The sequence below is a fragment of the Heterocephalus glaber genome, unplaced genomic scaffold, assembly GCF_053883595.1.
Source record: "Heterocephalus glaber isolate CG9 unplaced genomic scaffold, H.glaber_assembly_v1.0 deba00001428, whole genome shotgun sequence".
NCBI classification, from domain to species: Eukaryota; Metazoa; Chordata; class Mammalia; order Rodentia; family Bathyergidae; genus Heterocephalus; species Heterocephalus glaber.
In genome coordinates, this window is record NW_028258293.1 from 8,874,959 (window position 1) to 8,898,723 (window position 23,765).

The window sequence follows — 23,765 nt, forward strand, 5'->3', positions numbered from 1 at the left end:
AGATGACATGGCATGAGTTGAAGACAGTGACTTGATAATGACAGCCACTTAGTTAACTTCTGCTATATGAATAATCACTGAATTAGAAAAATAAAATATCAATCTCTTCTGATTAAATTACTCCAGCTATAAGCATGTGCAAAGTTCCAAGTATGTAGAAAATTCCAAAAGCATAAATTACAGTCTCTGAAATATCTTAGCATTTTCAGCCACCCACTGTTGCATGAGGCCTTGTGTGATACCCAAAATATTTCATATAAAATATTGAAAATTCAGTATTCTTGAGAGGAGGAAGATAGCAAATAGCAAGAATAAATGTCCCTTGGTCCTCTTGACACCAGTTATGCCACTGCCTATCTATAAGTTCTCTTGACAGGTCATAGGAATCAATATGCTCCATGACAGTGGAGTGCACGGCCCTGTAAAAGACAACTGTGTGAAGCTAGGTTAAACCCCTCAGCCTCCACCACACCTTAGGTACATCATGTGTTATGTGTGATCTCCAAGCCATTCAAAATTAACAACATAAGTGTGGTTGACTTTGCTTCTGGAGACCGTTGGAAATTAAGCCCAGTATGCTTAAATATTTAAGAACTAAATATTGTAGAACTTATATTCCCAAATATTTTCACAGTTATTTTGAATACCACAATATAGTTTGGTAAAGTAAACATAGTCTGAAATTATTTTATTTAATATTTTCTTGAGATCTTGACATGACCAATTATCAAAAGAAGAGTTAACCACATTTTTTCTCTTAAGGATTTTTAAAAATTTTTTTAATTAGTTCACATTAGTGACAGAGAATTCATTTTGGGAATTTGGTTCTTGCCTTTAAGGTATCTTGATCATCTAATACTCCATTACCACCTCTCCTTTCCTCTCTCTTCCTCATCCCCTTCTTTTCAAATACAGACTTAATAATCATTTCTGGATTATGCGACCTCATGTTGTCAGTATTATTGTGACTGTAATTAATCTTTTTGTTTGTTTGAAACAACTACAGTGGTACTTCAGTTCACGAAGCCAGCCAGTTCTCTCCATGACTCTGGTCACAAACCGAATTGGATGAGAACCGAATCAAATTTCCCCAAGAGGTCAACACTGAACCTAACCACTGAAATTGATTCGGTTCCCATCCAGCTCTGTTGATGACCAGAATCATGGGAAGAAACAAGTTCGTGATCCGAGGTACTGGCCTCCAACTCATGATCCTTCCGCTTTAGTTTCATGAATGCCGGGGTCGTGGGCGCACACCACCACATTCAGCTCCACAGTCAGCTTTGTAAAGATCAGTAAGAAGATGTATTGTGTTGATCATAAATATATGGGAGAAAAAAACAAGACGCCCTAATAATATACAAGTGGTATTGTGGTATTGAGTAAAGTCTCTAGTGACAGTAAGGTAGGCAGGTTCAAAAAGTATAGCTGATCACATAAATAAGTATGTGCTAGGAAAATAGTCCCACATGAAAATATTTATGCCACACATAAGAAATGACTTCAGAAAATTACTAAAAGTAAACAAGGTTTCCCAGCTGGGAAATTGTCTCTTTACTCATAGCAGGGTCATCTTCCCAAAGAGCTTTTTGCTTCGGCTGATAAAGCAGTTCATTCAGTGTAAGAGAAAAATATCTCATTTTATACCCTAAGAAATTGGAGAGAGCTCGAGGTGGTAGATTGACAATGTACTATTTATTGAACTGTCTGTGTGCTTCACAGATGTGTTTATTTAAATTCAGATCTCTGTTTAGAATAGATGTGTGCATTTTTCTGTAGTCGTGTTATATTTCAATATACTCTAAGATATAAAAACAACAACCAAAGGATTTAAAAGCCACTGCAGTCGACAGCAACCTGTGAGTCTTAATTGGATCCAGATGAAAAATACATGGCTACAAAAGAAGATGAAAATTGACGATGTATTAAAATATGGATGGGATATCAGAAATTTGAATGTGATCTAGACATCGGATGCTGTTAGGCAATTGCTTTAATTGTGTCAGACCTTTTAGACTACTGGGATTACAAAGAAGAATATTATTTTTTGAGAGATGCATGTAAATTATTTGTTTATGCACAAAGTGTTTTATTTTGCTATACTTCAGCAAAACAAAAGTGAAATAAATGACAATGTTTGCACCTATGTGCCCTAAAGATATTTCTGGGTAGGGTCCCTTTTTCACAGACTTCTTTCCATGCCCTGATTGACCACCAGGGTCACCCCCGTGGGTGAAGCCTGTGGCATGTTTTTCCGAAAAGCTTGAACCTAAGCCCACGCCTGGATTTACTGCGAGGCCGTAAGTACATGTATGAAACAGCAGCGGAGGAAATACATTGCACTTGCCAAAAAACATAAGGTACAGGAAATGGGGAGCTGGATATTATGCTGCCTTATCAACCTACTTCCTATTCTTTTGGGGTTTATTTCTGGGAACTGGATTTCACAGAATAAAGCTCTGACTCCTTAAAAATTTATGTTTGATCTCGATATGTGATCTCTCAAGAACGGAGAAATGAAGAAAAATAATATGCTCATGAGGATAAAGGCTGATCCAAACTTTTCTTTGGGGGATTGGGGCTGTAGAAATAAAGGCTAACTTGGGAGGGAACTAGTCTTAGAACAGCCTGTGTTTAGCTTCTGCCCTCAGTAACTGCAGGTGGTAGGCACTAGAGTACACTATACCAGTCCCACCCACCTCTACATCCTCACTTGCTTCTTGATTAGCCCCATTAGAAAATAATTATCAGCCCAGTGGCTGAAGGAAACAGGAAGTGGAAAGTTCAAATGCCAAGCTGTCTAGTCCAAGCAACAACTACAATGTAAGGATTTACAAAACTGAAGACTTCACTTCTGAATGATATCCAATATGGGACACTTCTCACTCATTACCAACCAAAATATGCTCAGTAACAATGGATGGCCGACATTTCTGCATAGGGTGACATGTAAAAGGCAAGCATTTCCTAACAAATGAATTAGTAAATCAGAGCTGAAGTCAAACACACTTAGAATGAGCAAGGGAGCATTTAAAAAATAGGAGAGCTATAAAGGTATAAAGTATAAGGGGCTCCAGCTCCTCAACCAGTGAATTATACCTTCCAACTCTTAGTGTAAAGAAACACAGTTATTAGAATACCAAATCCTGCTTTTGCTAATGACTATTTAAAAATAATATTAAATGGCTTTATTAATTTTTATGTATGGTATATTAATGACACGTGGAGTAAAATATTTGTATTTTTGAAACAGAAATGTATTTTCATTCTCTGTAGGCAAATCCTCCACAAGAAACTAAATGCAAAGAAAAACGCTTTATAATATTATCTTTAGAAGCCATGGTATTCATAATAATAATTTTTTACACTTTTTTATTGGTACATTTTAGATATGCATAATGATCACATTTATTGTAGTGAATTTGTACCTGCACATGATATATCTTGCTTCTTCTTTTTTTCCCTTTTCCTTCCCCTCCCTTCAACTCCTCTTTCTCTCCTTATTTTCAAAAGCTTTGTTTCATTTTTTCCTTCTATTCTTTTTGTTTTGTCCTTTTCTTCCTTTCCCTCTCCCCCTTGCTCTCCTTCTCATTTGAACATTTTCTTCCCATTTCCCAATTTTAAAAAATGATGATATTTCATCAATTAAAAAAATTAAAATATGTTAAGAATATTTTTCATGTAAGCTATTGCTGGCCTTCTAATGCTTCAATGTTTTCTGAATCACATGTAACAAGCCTGAAGTCAGAATATTTATTAAACAAAAAGAGCCATTTTCATGACCAAATTGAGGTTTATTATTATTTAAAATTAACATATTGGTTCAATTTACTTAAATTATGTACCATATAGAGCTATTTATGAAAATCTGCTTAGTTCTATAGCCATACTTAAAATCAAAGGCAGATTTTAGGATACTTAAGAAAAGATAGAGAAACCCATAGCTCAGTAGCACCGCACCTGCCTAGCAAGTGCAAAGTCCTGAGTTCAATTCCCTGTACAGGGGAAAAAGAGAGAGAGAGAGAGAGATTATGGATGAAGGAAGTAACAATCATTCCTAAGTGAGGGAAGGAACATGGATACATAAAAAAGAAAATAATAATAATGATTAATACCAAATTAGTTTTAATACAGAGGGACTTATAAAATAGTCTGGTTCATCATGAGATGGGAAACAAGAGAAATATACACCATAATAAAGTTCTTACTTCCATTGCCCCTAACAGATTCGCACTCTCTCCAATGCTTTCTTCTATGTACCTACGTTCTTCGTCTGTAATAGTAGGGTGCTTTGCAGGGCTCTCATAAGACACCAAAAGCCAAAACATGTACCAGACCATTCCAAAACTTCCTGCAAGAAACAGTGCAAAAAGAGGAAGTCAACAATAGCTATCACAAATATTTCCACTTAGCAGTTACACACTGAAATAAAACTACATCTACAGTCTGCATACAGCCTATGCATGAAAGCAGTTCCCATTCCAAGTGCTTGGCTAAGTGGGAAAAATACAATGAACAAGCAAATTCTTGTGCTCAAAAGTATTTTTTAGAGATGATTCCTGTACTTATTTTCTTGCGCTGAATATATTAAAATGGTCATCATTTCCAGAGGGGGGAAAAATGTTCATTCCTTTCTCCTGTTACCACTTCCAACCTAGAAAGCAGAATACTAAATAAAATCCAGAATATTATTTTAGCCTGTCACTATATTACATGAAAAAAAGAACCTTTATAATTAGTGTGATAAAATTTTATACTAGATGTATCCTTATAATATATAATTTTCAGCATATACTATTGAACAGCCTTTGGGCAGACGAAGGTTAGAAATGCCATGGTCCCAAACTAGATGGAAGTACTGTTCATACTCTTCTTATTTAGCCCTCTAAATATTAAAACATGTGCTTATTGTACAATATAAATAAGTGAGTATTAATACCAGAAAGAATTTCCAGGAGTTTATTCTGTTTTCCTAGCATTGAGTCATTTCAGTTTTCCCTTAACTGTTCCCTTTGTCCCCTGGGTAACAATCTAAACACCTCGAGCTCTCTTATACTTTATATTTTGCCTACTGAATCTCTAAGAAATGGTCTTAATACTATACATAGCTTGTGAGTCCTGTTCTCACAACGTGCAAGCAAACATGACTTGGAATCAGGGTGTGAAACTGAAAATGTGGTGGAATGCAATGGCTACAGAATAGGACACGCCCACAGTCGTATTCTAGCTGTCACTGATGAGCCATATGAGCCAATCAGGAACCCGAATCCCTCTAAACCTTCACTATAAAATGGAAAAACAAATCATTGTATGGGATTGTAGCAAAGAAAAGTGAAAAGAGATAATGTATAAATAAACCAGAACACTGGATGGCATAAATTAAGCATCTAATAAACAAGAGCTCTTGTAATTCAGTAGTAACCATCATTACCATTCTCTAAATTTATCTAAAGTACTATGTCCTCTTCTAATTGCTTCATGCACATTACCTTTCTCAATGCATACTGCTATACAAGTTTTATCTCTTTAATTTTTAAAACATAAATATCAAATGTGTAGCTCAAGAGCTGTTTTTGTCACAGACAGCAAGTAAGCAAGTACTGTGACTTTTTTAGGCAAACTAATATTTATGCCTCTACTTTGTATCAATCGATGATAAATATTAAATGAGATATAATTTGAAATACTGATACTAATTTTTAATCAGTGCTTTATTTAAATTAGTCTTCTTTTCCCCCTTAAAAATGATCAAGCTTTGAAGAAATATACTTAGTATTTGAAGTCATATCACATCTTCGATTAAGTAATGAACTGAAGCGCAACCAGAGGGCTTGACAGGCAAACTAATTATTTATTATTCACCTTATAACCAAGTGCTTTTGCTTTTAACTTTGTTGAATTATGGGTCCTTTGAAAAATCTAATAAAAAGTGTGAAGCAAAACTTCATAAGAAAAGATATCTCTAGAAAAATGCATGCAGATGCATATATGGTTTAATATTTAGGGCCTTCATGAATCCAAAACCTGTCAATGGCCTTTGAGCTTTCAAACGGCACACACTATAAAGTAACACTTGCATGAAGGGTCATTTGTTCTGATGAGAACATTAAAAAATGAGAACAAATTAAGGTGAAATTGGGAGCATCCAGACACTCGTCTATGGCATGATGTCATTAATATTTCATGCTCTCTCAGGCCCATATCCCCAAATGCCATTAATCCGTGACAATTTCAGTTGGACTCCAGTTCTATCATTTCTCCTCCCTTCGTTATCACAAGATGGGTCTCGGAGGGAAAGACTTTAGGGGAACTTTTAAGTGCTAAGATTTCAGTTTCTTGTTGGTATGCTTCGATTTAGGGTTTCATTTTTTATTTCAAGGTGAGGGCTTAATTGCCTTTAATTCTGAGGGAGCAAAGACTAGCGAGTGCCACTGTACTGCTTGTGTACTGTAGCCGTTTATGGATATTTCACCACAAAATGGAGGAGCAGCAGTCACAACGCCACCCTCTCCCTGATTTCTGCCCCTGTTCAGCCTTGAGGCTGCAGAGCCAGGGAGATGCCCAAGGAAGAGGAGCAAAAGAGAGAGGCAGGCTGCTGTTTAGCTCTCCTCCTCATCAGCTTTTAACGAAGAGCTGCTCTTCATAATTCAACAGGTTTCATACATTACATAGTCTTCATCAGGAATTGTATTGCTTTTTAAAACAATAAATAACAATGTAAGGAAATAGGAGAATTAAAATATTGCGTTTGTTTTTGTTTTCAAACAAGGAAAAGATTCTTAAGGTGAGAAAATGAATAAAAAAAGAAATACTCAGCGATCTCTTTCATCGTCTGCAACCTTGTTTCTCTTAGCCCATACACATCTCGTAAGGAAGTGTGACGTACCATAGACGTAAAACACGGAAGACCACCCGGTGTACTGTACAAGAATGCCAGCTAAAGGCATGGCAATCACAGCCCCAGCATAGGAACCTAGGGGACGAGGAAGAACGGGAGGAGAGTAAGTGAACTCACTCGACATTTGGACTTCATGTCATGTTTCCGGGTTTGTTCACGCAAATCCAGTTGCACTCTCCGGCGCATGCACACCCACACACATACACACCCTTACCGAACGCGTGTGTGCTTGCTCACAGATACAGGAGCACGGTGACTACACTGAGAGCCACAGCCCTCAACCCAAGACAGCAGTTTGTAAAATAATGAAGGAGTCACACTGGCTGCCCTGTGTCCCGCACAGACGTGCGCTGGGCGGGACAATGTTTCAACACTGACCAGACGCTGACAAGCCATTCCTGAAACTTGGGTGTCTATCTTCTTCTAGCAGAGCCACAGTCTAGGTTTTAGGGGGGTAAAAAGTATCAAAGGCTATTGTGAAAAGAGTGTCTTAGATGTATGCACAAAAAAATGGTCCTATTTGTGCCCTGTAACTTAAGCCCCTTTAAGTTCAACATCTTTAGGCAATAATATTGCTAAGCACTCATTATGGTCTGGATATAAAGGAAAAATAGCCTAATTTCCTGTTGGTAAGATTATTTGCTGTCATTCAAGTCCCTGAGCTTTAAAATGGGTTTATGTTCTCCTTTGGTCAGCTATAGAAAGGAATTATCTTCCTGCTTTACAGTTTGGGTACAAAAATGGAAAACATTTTGCAGACAAAAAAAGAATATGATCTTAAATCATTTCTTAAATGATTCTCCTAGAATATTTTAAAAGTTAGCGCTGAATCAGTTTCACGTTAGCCAAAAGAGCCCTAAGCGTCAAAACTTTAGACTGTGGTTTAATAAATGTATATTAATTTTGTTTCCTAAATGGCAGCCAGATCATTTTATATCTAGAAATTAAAGTTTTAGTAAACAGAAAATTATAGTAATAGTACTTAGAATAGTTTAAGACTATATTGATTTTAATTATAACAGTTATTTTCTATGGGCTATGATTTTGTTATCCTCAATTTGGCCACTATAACTATAATATATTTGTATCAAATATAAATTCTAATAAATTATTAGATTTAATACCTGATAAGATTCCAAGCAAAATCAATTGTTTAACGTTAACATAAGTCAACAGTCTTTATTTCTTTGTATTTTCACCTTTGTAAATGTGTTCAAAATTATATTATTTTTTATATATTTGTTTTTGTTTAACAAAAAATAGAACTGAGATTCTCAAAAAACAGTAAGACAGTGTTATAAAAACCTCCCATAAATATGCTTGAAAAACTAAAATGAATCAACTTCTCAAAAAATATAAAACACATGATAAATAGATTGTGGAAGGAGAACACTAAGTACTAAAGAAATTGGACTGGTGGTTGAGAGCTTACCCTAGCCCAGACTCCAATAGTTTTAAAGGTGAGTTTACCAAACTTGTAATTCTTGCCACATTCCTCTTGTGCGTTCACCCCAGCACTCACCACAGAACGAGGTGGTCGCCAGCCTGCTCCTCTCCAGGGGAGGGGCCCATTTGCTCCAGATCCCGTGGCATGCTGGGTAGGTGACACCCTGTGACAGGGAGAGGCAAACATCACCTTTCAGGGTGCAAGGTCAAAGGAAAATACGACCACTGCCTTCCCTCTGGCTCTTTCCTATGGGGTGGTCACAGGTACAGAGACCGCGGCTACTCAAGGGCCCTCAGTGACTCCCTGAAATTCCATTATGAAAGGTTTCAGTCCAGACCCTCTAGGAACACAGTCTGTCTAGTGACCTGGTCAAATTCTCCTGCCTTTCAGGTCTGTCTTCCACCTTAAATTTCTTCCAATTAAGGCAAAAGGAAAAGCCTCATTACTCAAGTTGGCTGAAATTCTTAATAGGCTGGAAAATTTGGAAGATCTCTTTGGGAGGCATTAAATTCAGTGATTTTCCTCCAAAACCAGAGGATCAGGTGGGGCTGGGCTATTAGGCACTCTTACTTCCTGGAAGTAGTATCTAGAATTTAAGACATTTAAAATAACTCCCTGATTTCTATTATTTTGATCGTATCACTCTTTTTCTGTTTTGAAGGGTTTTTTCAGTGCCTTAATATTTTAGATTATCCATTTTCACCATAAACCATAGAAAGAAAGTGACAATAGTTACTCCAAACTCATTTTTCAGCTGATATTCCTTCAAAGTCCACAAGATGATGGAGGCAGCAGCCAATCGCTAGGTAAAGATACCCAGTGAAATATTTCAGTGGAAATGCGATGACTAAAGGATAACAAGGACTTGTATAAAACTCCCAAGGACTGGGGGTCAGGGCTTGCTCAAAGGTCGAGTGCTTGCCTAGCACAAATGAAGTCCTGGGTTCAATTCTCAAATATCTGATTGTTTAAGAATTTCAATGTTTCATTTTGTTTTTAATGTTTCATTTTTTTACTCTAACAGTAAATGGCACAACTTAAAAATACGTTCATTTATAGAAGACAAAGATAAATCAGTAGCTCTCAGTAACACACCAGTTTAAAATGATGTCATCCTATCGTTCCATACCTCAACAAGTCCCTGCAGGATTCTAACAAAGATGACGCATCCGTAATGCACTCTGGCTGCTGATGGGATTAGCATGTTTAGGGTAGAGGTTAGAAGTATGGCGGCTCCAAACACCCTGAAACAGAAAAGATCAAACACTGTTTTGCTTCAGCACTTTACAGACACAGATCTAAACTTCGCATGCCAAATGCAACAGTGAAGGTAATCAACAATAACTAGTAATTTAAGGTCATTTTTCTGAAATAATAAAATATATCCTGGGCTCAACTGGCTAGCCATTATAAATACATATTATCAGTATCTGAAAGTTATATACATCATCTGATGCACAAAAAGTAGAAGAAGGACCTGATGATCGTTACTTCTTCATAGACCCATTTACAATTCGAAAATACTTAATGAATCCTTTTATGTGTGCTTTGTCCAACTCTCAGTCTACAGTGTAAGCTTTTTAAGGACAAAATCCTGCTCTTCATATCAATTGCACCCCCAGCACTTAGTGCAGTGTCCGCTACACAGCTGGAACTCTCTGAAGAGTTGTTGAAAAAATAATGAATGCATAAACAGTTCTGAGTCACATTATCCAACTTGGCAACCTCCCTACAAGCTCCATATACAGAGAAAATTTATAAAGAGAATCATATTTAAATACCCCCAGGAAAAACTCACGAGTAGATCTCACAACATGTTTTCATAATAGAAATAACTGTACTTAATATATCTACCTCAGTTTTCTTTCCTTTTTCCGCCTTACCCTTCCCTTTCTTTCTCTCCATGTTTGGAGGCAGAAGAGTAGGTGGATAGACCAAGACACACAACCAACATCATGAGTACACACAGTTCAAGAAATAGTTGAGTAACTATGATGGTAAACACTTTACCCACTTGTTAGTAAGTTTTCTATGCTGTTCCACCATTTTTCTTTTGTAAAAAGTCTTCTATAGTCTGCATACTAAGAAAGAAAAAATACCTCAACTTGAGAACTTTAGAATTATTCTCTCAAAGAGATGTTTTGGGAAGATATTATCTCTAATGAGCTAATCTATGTGTCTGGATAAAGTCTCATCAAATCATTTGAATTCAGTCAAAGTTGGCTGCTGCAATTTTTCCAAGGACTCATTTCAATCTATCTATTAAAGACCTGGGCTTCTTTTTTTCCATGGTAACTTTGTTATCTTTATTTATATTTTTCATTAGTACATGTTTGCAGAACACAGTTTATAATCATATTGAGAAGTGAGTACTGTACAAGTGTACATATTACAACTTGTTTCTTTTTTTAATCCCCTTCCATTCCCCTACCTTTCTTCTCCTTTAATTCCCCTTTATTTTAATTCTTGTTGATATTATTAAACTTAGCTCATGCTTACGCATATAATATTTACATTCATTGAGGTTGCTAGGTTCATATACATGGCATATCTTTATTCTAGGCCTGGACTTCTGAGACTGGCTTTGGTTATTGTTAATTTGACAATGAAATTTGATGAACATTTTTATGAAAGACTGAACCAGAACACCTCTATTTTCTAAAATCTGTCATGCACCCTGGTCAAGCATTGTTGTGTAAAAATATCTGCAGGCATATCCACCTTCCCTTGGGGGCTTTCTCCAGTGAGGTGGTGACTAATCAGCTGAATTTCTGCTTCTTTTTCCCTCTGCCCTCCATGTAATAGTTACGTTCAGTTCAGTTTTAAGTCAAAGATGATACTGCGGGCTGGGGATTTAGCTCAGCGGTTTCGCCGCCTGAAGCGCAAGTATAAGGACCTGAGTTCAATCCCCGGTACGAAAAAAAAAAAAAAAAAAAAGTGATATTGCATGCTAAGATTTAAGGAAAAAGGTTTTGGATTCAGGTTTATGTAACATTTGTGTCTTTTTTATAATTCTTTTAGAGATCCAATGTATAAGTATTATTTTCTGTGGATATAACTTCTGTTGGCATTTTCTCTCCCCCTTCTAGAAAGGTTTTTAAATAGTCCTGTTACTAGACAAGTTGGTGAGAGATGAATTTTACTCATTCATTAGCTTAGAATCTCTCCATCTCTGCATTACTGACATTATGGGCCGGGTGATTCTAATGTGGGTATTTATGACATTCAGTAGCATCTCTGTGCTTTACCCAGTAGATCCCAGTAGCATGCTCCCTTCCACCCCCAATTTATGAGAACTAAAAATGTCCTCAGAAATTTCCAAATGTCCCCTGTGGGACAAAATTCAGTCCCCAATAGAACTGAATCAATTATGAACTATTTGAACAATGACCATGATGGTCAGAGCTGAAGTTAATGAGTGTCTATTTGACTTAATGGATGCCATGCTAATATTCCACATGCCATAAACTCTACAACCATGTCACAGCCAGGAGGCATATGCTTATTAATATATTCCTATTTTGAAAAAGAAACAAATCCTTACACAAATGAATTCACTTGTTTGAGTTTCTAACCTGTGCTAAATAAGGGAGACCTATGTCAGAAACAATTCAATCTTATTTCAAAGCCAGTGGGTTTTGCCACTGAGATTTACCTCTGGTAATGTATATGCTACAGCAAGATCATAAAACAAACACACTTGAAATCATACTAATATCCGTCCAATAATATGACAATAGCTCACTTTCATGTTTACCTTGCACAAGTGCCCTGAATAGTGGTCCCAATTAGAGACTCCCAGACATTGTCTAAATGTTTTTTGGCTCATTAATTCCTCTCTCCATTTTTATTAGTACTTGACATTTTTTACACTTTAGATCGAAATGCCTCGTGTGCTTATGAGAGGATTATGGGGGTGCTGTCGATGCAGCTGGATTACAGTTAGAAGGGGGGCTCTGGTTAGACGGGGTCCCCAGGGACAGGAGCTGGAACAGTGTGCAGCATCTCCCTTCCTGGTTCCCTTCCATTTCTCTCTGCTTCCTGGCCGCCATGACATAAGCAACCTCACTCCATCCAGGCCCCTCCATGCTGTTTCTGCTTTGGAGCCAACTGACCATGGAGTGTAACTGTGAGTCAAAATAAATCTCTTTTCCTTTAAGATGTGGCCTCAGCTATTTGTCCCAGAAATGAAGAAAGTAGCTAAGAGAGCATTTCTTCTGAAAATGCTAGTTTAGACTGAATTCTATCCAACTTCCCATGACCTTATTCTATATAATTGCTACTCACATTAACATCCAAGTAATTAAAGTTATAATTATTAAAATCTTGCCCTATGAAAGAAGCTTTTGCACTTTCTCTTACCACACAGCCACAACTAAAGCAGCTTCCCTACTCACCATTCATTTACACGTTCACGCTTTGAACATCTGTAACACTGTATTCACAGCAGAGTATTGAGTAGGGGAAGGGCCTAAGGGTCACAGAACACTCACTCCACTTTCTACATCTACAGTAACTCATCTGAGACTCACATGAGCCTCCTGTGTTAGACTTTCCTCACATTTTACAAATAAGGAAATTGAAATAAAAAGATTGGCTAAGAAAAAAAAATGAGTCATAGGTAGAGTTTAAATTTGAATGTAGAGCTCCCTGATATAAAAATCTGTGCTCTTTCATCTAAGTGAGGCTGTAAGACAAGCAGACAGGCAAGATGGGCCTCGGCGTACGAGGAGAGGGCAAGAAAAAAACAAGGAAGCAAGAGACAACATGTGCCAAAGGCCTTAGCAGAAATACACATAGGCTAACAGAAGAGGGAAGGTCCATTTCCTGAGAGGTTAAACGGGAAGGAAACCTTTCCCGGGGGATCTTCTAGCTGGGCCATGGAAGATGAACAAAAAGAAAGCAGAAATTTCAAAAATAAGGAATAGATCAACAAAGTTCTAAAAATAGAGAAAGTTATTTTCTACACAGGGGTGGATCACTTAACTATGGGAAAACTTTCTAAGAAAGGCATCGCTTGGTGATTTCATCATTGTGCAAACGTCATAGAGTATGTTTACACCAAATATGATGGCTAAATTACTGGCCAGTAAAATTTATAAAACCATCACTATATCTGTGCCCTGTCATTGACTAAAATATCATCATGTAGTGCATGGCTGCCCCAGAAACTAGGGCAGTACTGAAAATGACTGGACATGGTGCTGCAGGAGTAAGAAAGTCTAAAGAAGAATGGTGACTGTGGTAAGCTTGAAGAAACTTAGATAGGACAAGGTAGTGGACAACCTTGGGCAGATGGTGTAGTTAGGGTTGATCATCAAGAATGACTGAAGTGATCATGTCCCTAAGGCAAAGTAAGTATAAGACTTACTGGCATGAATAGGAGAGATATTCATGAAGCCAGGAAGTGCAAAGTGGCCAAGATGCTCATTTCAGATATGATGGTGGATTTCAGAGAAACAAAGAGATCAAGTTGCTTATAGTGGATGGGGGGTATAACCACAAATATGGTGCAGAAATTTTTATATGACTCTTCCTTTGTCACATAATGGTAAGCTACCTAACCTCTTTAGACTTCTGATTCCTTACCTGTAGAAAGACCAGTACTGTGTATTGATTAAAACCAGTTGTTTGAGCTAGAATCAGACCGTGTAGGTTCAAAGGTCATCTCTGTCACTGATTACTAGAGTGACCTTGAGCAGTTGATTTAACTTTCTGTGCGCCTATCCTAATCAAAGTGAGGATATTAAAAGAACCTCTGAGTTATTACATAAAGCACAAGGGTATTCGGCACATCTGAAGAGTATTTGGCACATCTGAAGGGTATTTGGCACATCTGAAGCATTTAAGGGATGTTAGAACTAGTATGATGATAGTATTAATGTATTATAGCACCTAAGACTGCGGCGAAGCTAAATGAAGGTCTGGCACCTGATACTAAGAATAAATTTATAAATGTGAACCAGGCAGGTAGAAACAGAGCTAGTTAATAGTTACGAAATAATTAGAGTGTGAAAGTCATTTCTGACAACATCAATGTTACAAAGCTAGTACCACTATCCCTATTTCAGAGATGGAGTAACCAAGTCCTAGTGGGCTTAAATGACTTGCCAGGTCATAGAAATAGTAAGCTGAGACCTGTGGATTTACACTTATTCAGTCTGAGCATACACCTTGGATATTGAATTTAATCACTAAGATCAACTGTACCGTAACAGCAGCAGAACAAATACTAATACAAAGGGTGTCAGAAGCAGAGAAATAAGAAAAACTTTGAAAACTGAACATCTTATTGAAAGATGGATGATCACAGCAGAGGGCAGTGCCAGTAGAGTGCTATCACTTCCCTCTCATGTAGTAGAATGGAGAGACTTATTTATAAAGAGATTTGTCCTTTTATAAATAAAATCTGGATTTTAATAACAAAATGAAAGAAGTAACTTAACTGACTCCAGAAAAGAAGTTAAAACCACAAAAAAATGTTTACCATAGTAGTTTCCAGACTTTAGTATGCATGATAACACAGCGGCCTATTAGAATCCGGGCTGCTGAGTGACAGAGTTTCTGATTCGATGAGTTTGTGTGGGCCTCAGAATTGCACTTCTACTAAGTTCCCAGGCAATGCTGATGTTTCTTGTCCCACTTTGAGAATCACTGGCTGAGCAATGCTAGATATCTTCTCAAGTCATCACAAAAGAAACAGAGATCTAGAATGCATAGAGGTGGCTGCTGTAAAATAAGAGGCCCACCATGCATCACGGAGTGCAGATATGAGGTTAGAATGGAAACACCCACTGAAAAGGAAGATGTCCACTAAAAAAAGCACCAGTTGATAGTAAATCAAGAACCCAAGTGAAGCCAATGCACAACCATAATCCCAGCACTCTAGAAAGCTAAGGCAGAAGGAAAGAAAATTGGAGAATCCGAGTAACTTAATGGCTTAGCAAGACCCTGTCTTACAATATAAGTAAATGAATGAACAAACAGCCTGGGAATGTAGTCAAGTACAAAAGGCCATGGGCTCAATGACCAGAACCACAAAAAGAAAAAAAATAACTTCAGTGAATTTCTCTGGTCAGATTTCGATTGTCTTCACTGACCAGATTGACTGAACAGCTGTCACATGCTTTAGGACATTCATACAGCCTAACATGGGAGCAAAAGATAAAATAATTATATCATAAGAACTTAATTTACAACCCTCATTTCTTACTCAGTATGGGCTCAGGCAAGTTGTTATCATTTAAATTTTCTAAACCACACTTGCTCCATCCATAAAATTAAGATGCTATACGAGGATCAGTGGAATAGATTAGAAGATGCAGAAACAACTCCAGACATACTCAGCCACCTCATCTTTGACAAAGGAGCCAACCACCCTCACTGGAGGAAAGCTAGCCTATTTAATAAATGGTGCTGGAAAAACTGGATTTCAACCTGCCAAAGATTAAAACTAGACCCATACCTATCACCACGCACTAAACTAAGATCAAAGTGGATTAAAGATCTAAATATTAAGACAGAAACACTAAACTTGCTGGAAGATAAGTTAGGTAGAACTCTTGAAGACATTGACATAGGAAAAGACTTTATGAACAAAACCTCAGTAGCACGGGAACTAGCAGAAAGAATCAACAACTGGGATCTCATCTTATTAAAAAACTTCTGCACTGCCAGAGAAACCACCAACAGAGCTAAGAGACAACCTACAATGTGGGGAAAAATATTTTAGCAGCTATACCCCAGACAAAGGACTACTATCTAGAATCTATAAAGAATTGAAAAACATCAGATCCCCCAAATATAAAGACCCAATTCAAAAATGGGCATCTGAAATAAACAGACATTTCTCAGACAAAGAAGTAAAAGCAGCAAATAAACATATGAAAAAATGTTCAACATTACTGGTCATTCGAGAGATGCAGATGAAAACAACACTGAGATTCCACCTCACCCCAAAAAGAATAGCTGCTAACAAGAAATCAACCAATAACAAATGCTGGTGGGGTTGTGGGGAGAAAGGAACCCTTCTCCATTGCTGGTGGGAGTGCAGACTGGTGCAACTACTGTGGAAGTCAGTATGAGACACCTCAAAGAACTAGGACTAGAGGTCCCATTTGACCCAGCTATTCCCCTGCTGGGGATCTTCCCAAAAGAATTAAAAGAATCATACCACAGTGATAGATGTGCACTCCTGTTCACAGCAGCACAGTTTGTAATAGCTAAAGCTTGGAAACAGCCCAAGTGCCCATTAACTGGAAACTGGATAAAGAAGATGTGGTTTTTTTTATAAAATGGAGTACTACTCAGCCATAAAGAATGAGAAACTAGAGTCATTTATAGTTAAATGGATGCACATTGAGGCGATACTCTTAAGTGAAATAAATAGGACCCACATGTGTAAATACTGAATAGTTTCTCTAGTGTGAGAAACTGAAGGTGTAAATAAGGATTAAAATGATTAAAATGAATAATTGATCATTTGAAATAGGAAGAAAAGGTCCAAAGGGGTAGGGGTGGTGGGAGGGGAAGGGGAAAAGGAAAAATTATGAGAAAAGAAAAAAAAATGGAAATGAAATCTATGTAAATAGGGAAGGGTGGGGGGAGTGAAGGGTGCACAGGTAATGGGAAAAAAATAAGAACCAAGATACATCACGTACAGGTACAAGCACCCAATGACAAATGTAAACGTATTGTATACCTAAAACGTACCAATGAAAGAATTTAAGGAACAAAAAATAAAATGCTGACTTTTTTTTTTTTTTTGGTACTGGGGATCAAACTTGGGTCTTTGCACTTGTGCAGCAGGCAGCAAAACCACTGAGCTAAATCCCCAGCCCCCCAAAATAAAATGCTATGGCTCCATACTTCAAAGGAATACCATGATGATTAAATGATCAATTTTGAAAGGATCAGTGTCTGTTCTGTAGTAAACGGTCTCTAAGTATTAGCTACCATTATACAGAAATCTCCTGTCCCTTGATAGACATTTCAGAGGATTACTACTCCTCATCATCCTTTCCTTTCAGAATGATTTTGCCCAGTGCTACTTCTCGACCACCATGGTTGCAGAGCTGTTCCATGCCATGCTGAAATTCTAGCTGCATGAAATGTGTAAAGAAATGCATTAGGCATTCCCTCTCTCATTCAGTTCTACGAGGTTGATTGAGATGCATTAGCTTCTAATGTGTCCTGCAGAGTCCATCTAAAATATCTGAAGGGAAACTAATAATAATAAGGAGACAGCTGACAATTTTCTCTAAATTTCTTCCTGTCTTAGTACCTCCCTTGATTTCTCAATCCCACCTTTCTCACTCTCCTTCTTCTTTTCTTAATGTACACATCCATTTCATCTGTATCTTTTCGAACTGGTCTCCTCTGTGAGGTGCTTCAAAAGCTTTGCAGGTCACCATCACAGTGTTTACCCCAAGGCATCCTGTGACCTTCTCACCTATTGTTTCTCTTGGAGAATGGAGCCAATGTCTTCCCTCCTTCAATCCCCACAGTGCTAATAGAATGTTTTGTTTACAGAGCATGTTCTTAGGGAATGCCCATCCAATTGTTGTAGTCTAAAGATATTAAATAAAAAGCAATAATAACTTCCCTTCCTGAGGCATACATGGTTGATAACAGATCTTTCTTCTTGGAATCTTCTTTATCTCAATACCGTTTTAATCAATTAACTACTTATTTGTTCTTGAGCTTTTAATGGGGATGAATTGCTCTTCTGGTAGCCTATCAATTCTAAGAGGCTGCGTTCACAGAATAACTGCTGGTTGGCAACCATGGGTTAGAATTTAGAGTACTCTTGTGGATAAATTCTTACTTGAGATGATTGCTGAGATCAAGTGCATGGCCCAGTCTGGCCTCAACCTCAAAACTTCCAAACAATGCTGGAATTTTCTGAAACCAACTGCAGTCATGCTTCCTGTTCATCTTTGCATTCTCTACAGCCTCTGTTCCCAAGGTAAATGAGGTGATCTAGTGTCCTCTTAAAGAACCTCACCATTTATGATATTTAATGCAGTTATGTTTACTGTAGTATGCTTGTTTGACAGTCATGATATTTGCTTGGTCTGATGCTTAAAAATATGCATTGAACACATGTGTGATATTGCAACAGACAGAGGGGCAGATTATACCAGGAAACATCTAATATTCATGTGTTTCATTATCCCTAGTAAAGTCTTAACTTTGCCACATATAATTGGATTTCATACCACTACTACCCTGAAAATAATGTCTATCACTGCAGACATTTTCAAGCTTGTTCTCTGGTCAGAAAACTTATCTAACAATCAAAGCCCTGTAAATAAATCAAAGCTTAAAATTATCCCCTGGTCACACTCTTTTTGATAAACTTCTCTCTCAGAATTAAGTAATACAGTGAATAAGGGACTTCAAAACAGTTCTTAAGTAACACATAAAGTTATTTAATAGGAGAAATGTGTTGAGTGAAGAAGAATGTAATTTGAAGTTGGACATCCTGGGTATCATAGGAGGCTCTGCCTCTTCCTACCTAATGATATTTGGGGAAGTAACTGATAATTTTTTCAGTTCTCTCTGGAGAAAAAAATGTTATCAAGATGTTTGTCTTCCAAAGTCACTGCGAGGAAGAAAGATGCTCTACACAAAATGTTAAGTGATATCCGGGCTTATTCTATTTCATTCTAATTCTATGTGCCGCCTGAGATGGGCTCTCCACAATTAGGAAGATGATTTATAATTCATAACTTCTCTTTTCCTACCCTTAATACAAATCTCTATGCTTTAGAAAGAGATAGAAAATTCATTGCTGAATAATCCACTCCTCATTGAAAGCTCCTTTTATCTTCACTCCTTTCCACTTTATATGGAGAATCATTTCTGTGTTTCAAATCAGTGAGCTGGATTTCTATCTCCACAATTTTATTTTTAACTGTGGGGAGGGAGAATTCTCTTCACTAATGCACTATATAAATTAATCAATCATGTTATTTCTTGACTTCAGTAGGTCTAAAGAAAACATTTGTGCTGTTTTTAGGTTCACTTTTCAATTCCTTTGTCTTGTAGTGTTCTGTTGTAGATTTGCTTCAAGTGCACTTTCAACATTTTACCACAGACTACATAGATTAAGTGTTATGTGAAATATCAGGAAATAATAATGCAGTTTATCTGAGAATGGCTTCATGAATTTGTGGTCAAAGAGGAAATTCTTCAATGTGATTAACCAATTACACATTTGTAAAATTAATCTTTGAATTTTGTTTTCTGTTTGCCCCTTATGGCTCTTTTGTTTTGCTTTAAAATCCAGGTCAATGAAGAAACTCAAGATCTGCTCGCCATGTTGTCTACATCAGGGTGAACAATGTGCAGCAAGAGAAACATTGAGCTTTTTCTAAAATAAATAAATTTCCCCAAATAAATAGCTAATTTCCCTTTTGGATATTTTGATTTTTAATTGGAAAGTAAAATTTTCTATAGTATCAGGCAGTATATTTATTTCACTACCCTATGTTAAAATAAGCCATCAATGAAAAATTCTAGTAAGTTATGAATATTTTTCAGTAATGAGCTAATAATACACTTTCACTAAATAAATAAACTGCATTCCTATTAATTAAATATTTATTTATAAATATTTATATTGCTGAATCTCAGCCAGACTGATACATCATTTTACATAGTCCTTATAAATGACTGCTAAAGTGCTAGCCTAAAACCCACTTATGTTATAAATATGTCAGAGACACACCATCAGTTACTGGGTGGGAAAGAAAATGGAATAAAATGTTCAAATTAATGTGTAAAATCTTTACTTGCCTTCCCCTTAGAAAAGAAGTAGAAACCTACCAGTGCTCTTAATTTTTCAAAAGACAGTATTATAATCTCTGAGAAATGAACTGAGGGCCATTTGCTTATTGAAGATGCTTTCAAAATGATAAATCATTTGAAAACCACTTATAATTGTTCTCCTGACTTCCTCTGCTCAAATGACATACTAAAATGAATTTCTCTTTTACTATTTTCAAGTTGAGGCCTAATTTCTGTTTTCCTCTATTTGTTACACACACACACACACACACACACACACACACACACAAATATATTTCCCTCTCCTTTCTCTTAATGCATAAAATGATCAAATTTTATGCAATCATTAAGGAGAACTGGTACGTGTGTTAGAAGGCTCTGTAATACCAAGGAGGACAAAAACGTTCAGAAAAGCGCAGGAAATTGCTGATGACCTGCAGCACATGCTGCCAGCTGATTAATATCCAACGGGGCCATCAGGAGTTAGCTGTGAAGCCCCAGTTATATTCATTTCTATGACACAGCCACAAACAGCTTGGAGGACCATTCCCACCCGAAAAAAGGAGAGGAGCCAGAAATACTGGGGACTTGGCACTTCCACAGATGATACCCATTTTCCCCAAGTCAGTCAATTTGATTTCCCTTTGGGTGATGGCTTGTCACTTAACAAGGCATGAGTGTTCCTCTCCCCAGGTATGGGACAAATCCTCTCCTGGAGGGTCTGCAGAGTAGACTGATTCCGTCTGTTTAATTCATTTAATCTAATCAAATCAGGGCCAGGGTGCCTCCCTTTGTCACATCTGATGCCCCCATCCCCATATTAAAAAAGGAGTACACAGGCACAAGCCAGCCCTCCAGGTCCCTTGGTACATCATTAAGTGGTAAAAATGACTTCATCACTCACGACAGAGAAATTAGACAGCCAGCCCCAGTGGTGGCAGACGGCAATGGGAAAAAAGCTCCACCAGCTGCCCACCTGATTCTCTCCTGCTAAATCACGTCCCTCCCCTCAAAGCTGCCTCTGCACTGCGTCAGTGCAAAGTGGCAACAGCGCAAGCCAAAGGGGAGAAGGGCCTGGGGACCAGAGGGGCCTGCCCACGTCAGCAAAGCCTGCCTGAGCCCTTGGAGTCCCTACCCCGGGATCCCCCTTTCCATCTTGTAGTAAAGGTTATTTTCTTTTGTCAGGAAAAAGAAAACCGAAGAGAGAAAGCTACATTAACCTGGATACCGAACCTACATGTTTGATAGACAGCTAGGTGAGCGAGACAGGGTGACTGCTGAGCCTCGAACGAAGTCTTGGTGCCTATAAACCATGTCCACCACAGAGGGTAGCGGGTCTCTTGCAGCAGCAGATGTTATGCTCAGAGTCTGGATTATTTTCTTAAACAAAAAGAATTTGCAAACATTTCTGACTGAAAATGTTGAGAAATCTCTCCTTGAAATAGATGTTGCAACGGATGGGTAAGTAGAGAAAGGAAAAATGGTAGATGACAGAAGATACATGCTAGACAGACAGACAGGCAGATATTGTGTTTGGTAACGGGGCTTATGCACTCACTAACAATTCTAATGGTGAAAAATAATTCAAGCGCATCTTTATTGTTTGATTTCTGAAAAGGAAAAAAGGACAGCGCCAATAAAAACTCTCCATCAGAGGGTTAAAATGTGAAGATGCTATGTTTAACATGTCATTCTTCCTCCCTCAGAAGAGCTTTTTTCATTATCTGGGAAACCAGAATATTTAAATTATATACAAGCTCATTTTTAGAAATGAAATCTACATTAGTAAAGAGCTTTAAAATCATGCCTTTTTATTTATTCATTTTTAAACATACACTAATCTCTTATATTGGGGATAAAAATTATGTTTTATTAGTCAAAATGCCAAGGAAGAATCCCTTCTCTTACAGACAAAGGTCCAAAATACCCTCAGTCATACTTAAGTTTCTGAGCTAGAAACTAAGAGCTCAAACTAGCAAAAAACTGATGGGGGACAAAAAGTTATAAATCCTATTTTCTCCTGCAGAATATCACACTATTTGTCTAAGCCATTATAAAGTTCAGTTTGTCCTTTGCATAGAAAGGAACAGAAACACCAGTGTTGTCACCAAATACTTTAGGAGCCAGTACACACATGCATGGGTGTGTGTACACACACACAAACACACACACAAACACACACACACACACGGGGGTGGGGGAGAGAGAGAGAGAGAGTGAGCTAGAGAGAGAGAGAATGTTTCTCCTGAACAAAAGGGGGAAAAAAGAAAAAAACTGAAGATCCCTTGGGTTTGTGAAGGCTTCTGGCTCTAATTCCTGTTTCCTCCCTTGGATTTGGGGCATGATAGATTGTGGCTTCTCATTCAGAGAGCAGATGGCTCAGTCTGGAGCTGAGACTGAATTTTTCAATGAAGCACACAGGATGAGGCAGAGAGGGTAAATGTCAGCTGAGAAGTAGCTTACAGTCATGCAGTACAAGACACCTGAGTTCTAATCAGGGAATCCGCGTGAGCTGAGGCCAGTCACCACCTCCTGATGCCAGGCCTGCTCCATCCTAGTCTGTGACCTTGGAGGGCTGGATTAGGTGGTCCCTGCCCAGCTTTACACTGGTTCCTGACACAGCAGGTCTCTGCATGCTACAGCTAATGTGTCACCCTCTGTTTCTTATTCAAATAATGAACTGTTCTTTCCTTAGCAAAATTTGTTTACAAATGTAAGAAACACCCCCAAAAGGCAAAATATCTGGTATAAATTAAACCCTCTTATATAAAATGTAGGAGTCAGGGAGATTAAACTGTAGCTTTCAACAGAGAAGTCTAAATTCAAGCTTAAAAGGATTTCTATAAGCATATGTATGCCTGGCAAGATTGTGTTCACTAAATTGCTAGCATTCTCTCAATTCTTGATTGAAGCTATGTTTCACATAGCTCTTAAAAGCTATGAAATAAGCTTCTTGGAATTTTCAGTGGGCAATAATTCCAATTCTAAATAATACATAACGGGGAATAATTTTTATAAGCAAAAACATGATACTATAACCACAGGCATTTTTGTCACAATAGAAACAATCCACTTGTATTATAATACTTAAAGCAAATACAAACATAAATAAGTCACAAAGCTTCTAATTCTTTTCTTAAATTTAGGTTGTGTCAGTAATAAATGATAGCATCCAACAATTGCCTAGTTTCAAGCACCTCAAAAACTTCACACATGCAGTACTCCCTGACTTAGCCATCATGATGGCTGTGAGGTAGATACTTTGTGTAGTCTCCTTTTACAGAAATACAAACTGAGGCTCAAGAGGTTCAACACTAGCAACTAAACAACACATTCAGGTGTCCCAACACATAAAGGTTTTTGCAAGAGTCTAAACCTTACTGCTTTATTTCTTTGACCCAAAATACCTTGATATGATATTCATTTTATTTATTCAATAATTATCTATGCTGGATCAAGCCATCTTCATTCAAGGTGTTATCAGTATAGCAACGGAAAATATGGAGAAACTTCCTGTTCTCATGCAGCCTACATTTACTGAAGCAAGACACACACTAGACAAGGAGATAAATACATACACTACTGGTAGGACAGGTGACAGTGAATATGGTGTAAACAAATTAAAGC

The 23,765-nt window shown here is 37.6% G+C and overlaps 1 protein-coding gene across 2 annotated transcripts in view; it reads right to left on the reverse strand.

The window, feature by feature from the left end:
- Slc17a6 (solute carrier family 17 member 6) overlaps positions 1-23,765 on the reverse strand; it is a 41,860-nt gene that overhangs the window by 9,539 nt on the left and 8,556 nt on the right. For both annotated transcript variants that reach the window (XM_004851564.4, XM_021263930.2), the window contains exons 4-7: positions 9,475-9,589; positions 8,421-8,508; positions 6,887-6,973; positions 4,209-4,351 (exon numbers count right to left, since the gene is read on the reverse strand). In XM_004851564.4, coding sequence (XP_004851621.2) covers positions 4,209-4,351; positions 6,887-6,973; positions 8,421-8,508; positions 9,475-9,589 — 433 coding nt within the window. The remainder of the gene's footprint in view (positions 1-4,208; positions 4,352-6,886; positions 6,974-8,420; positions 8,509-9,474; positions 9,590-23,765) is intronic.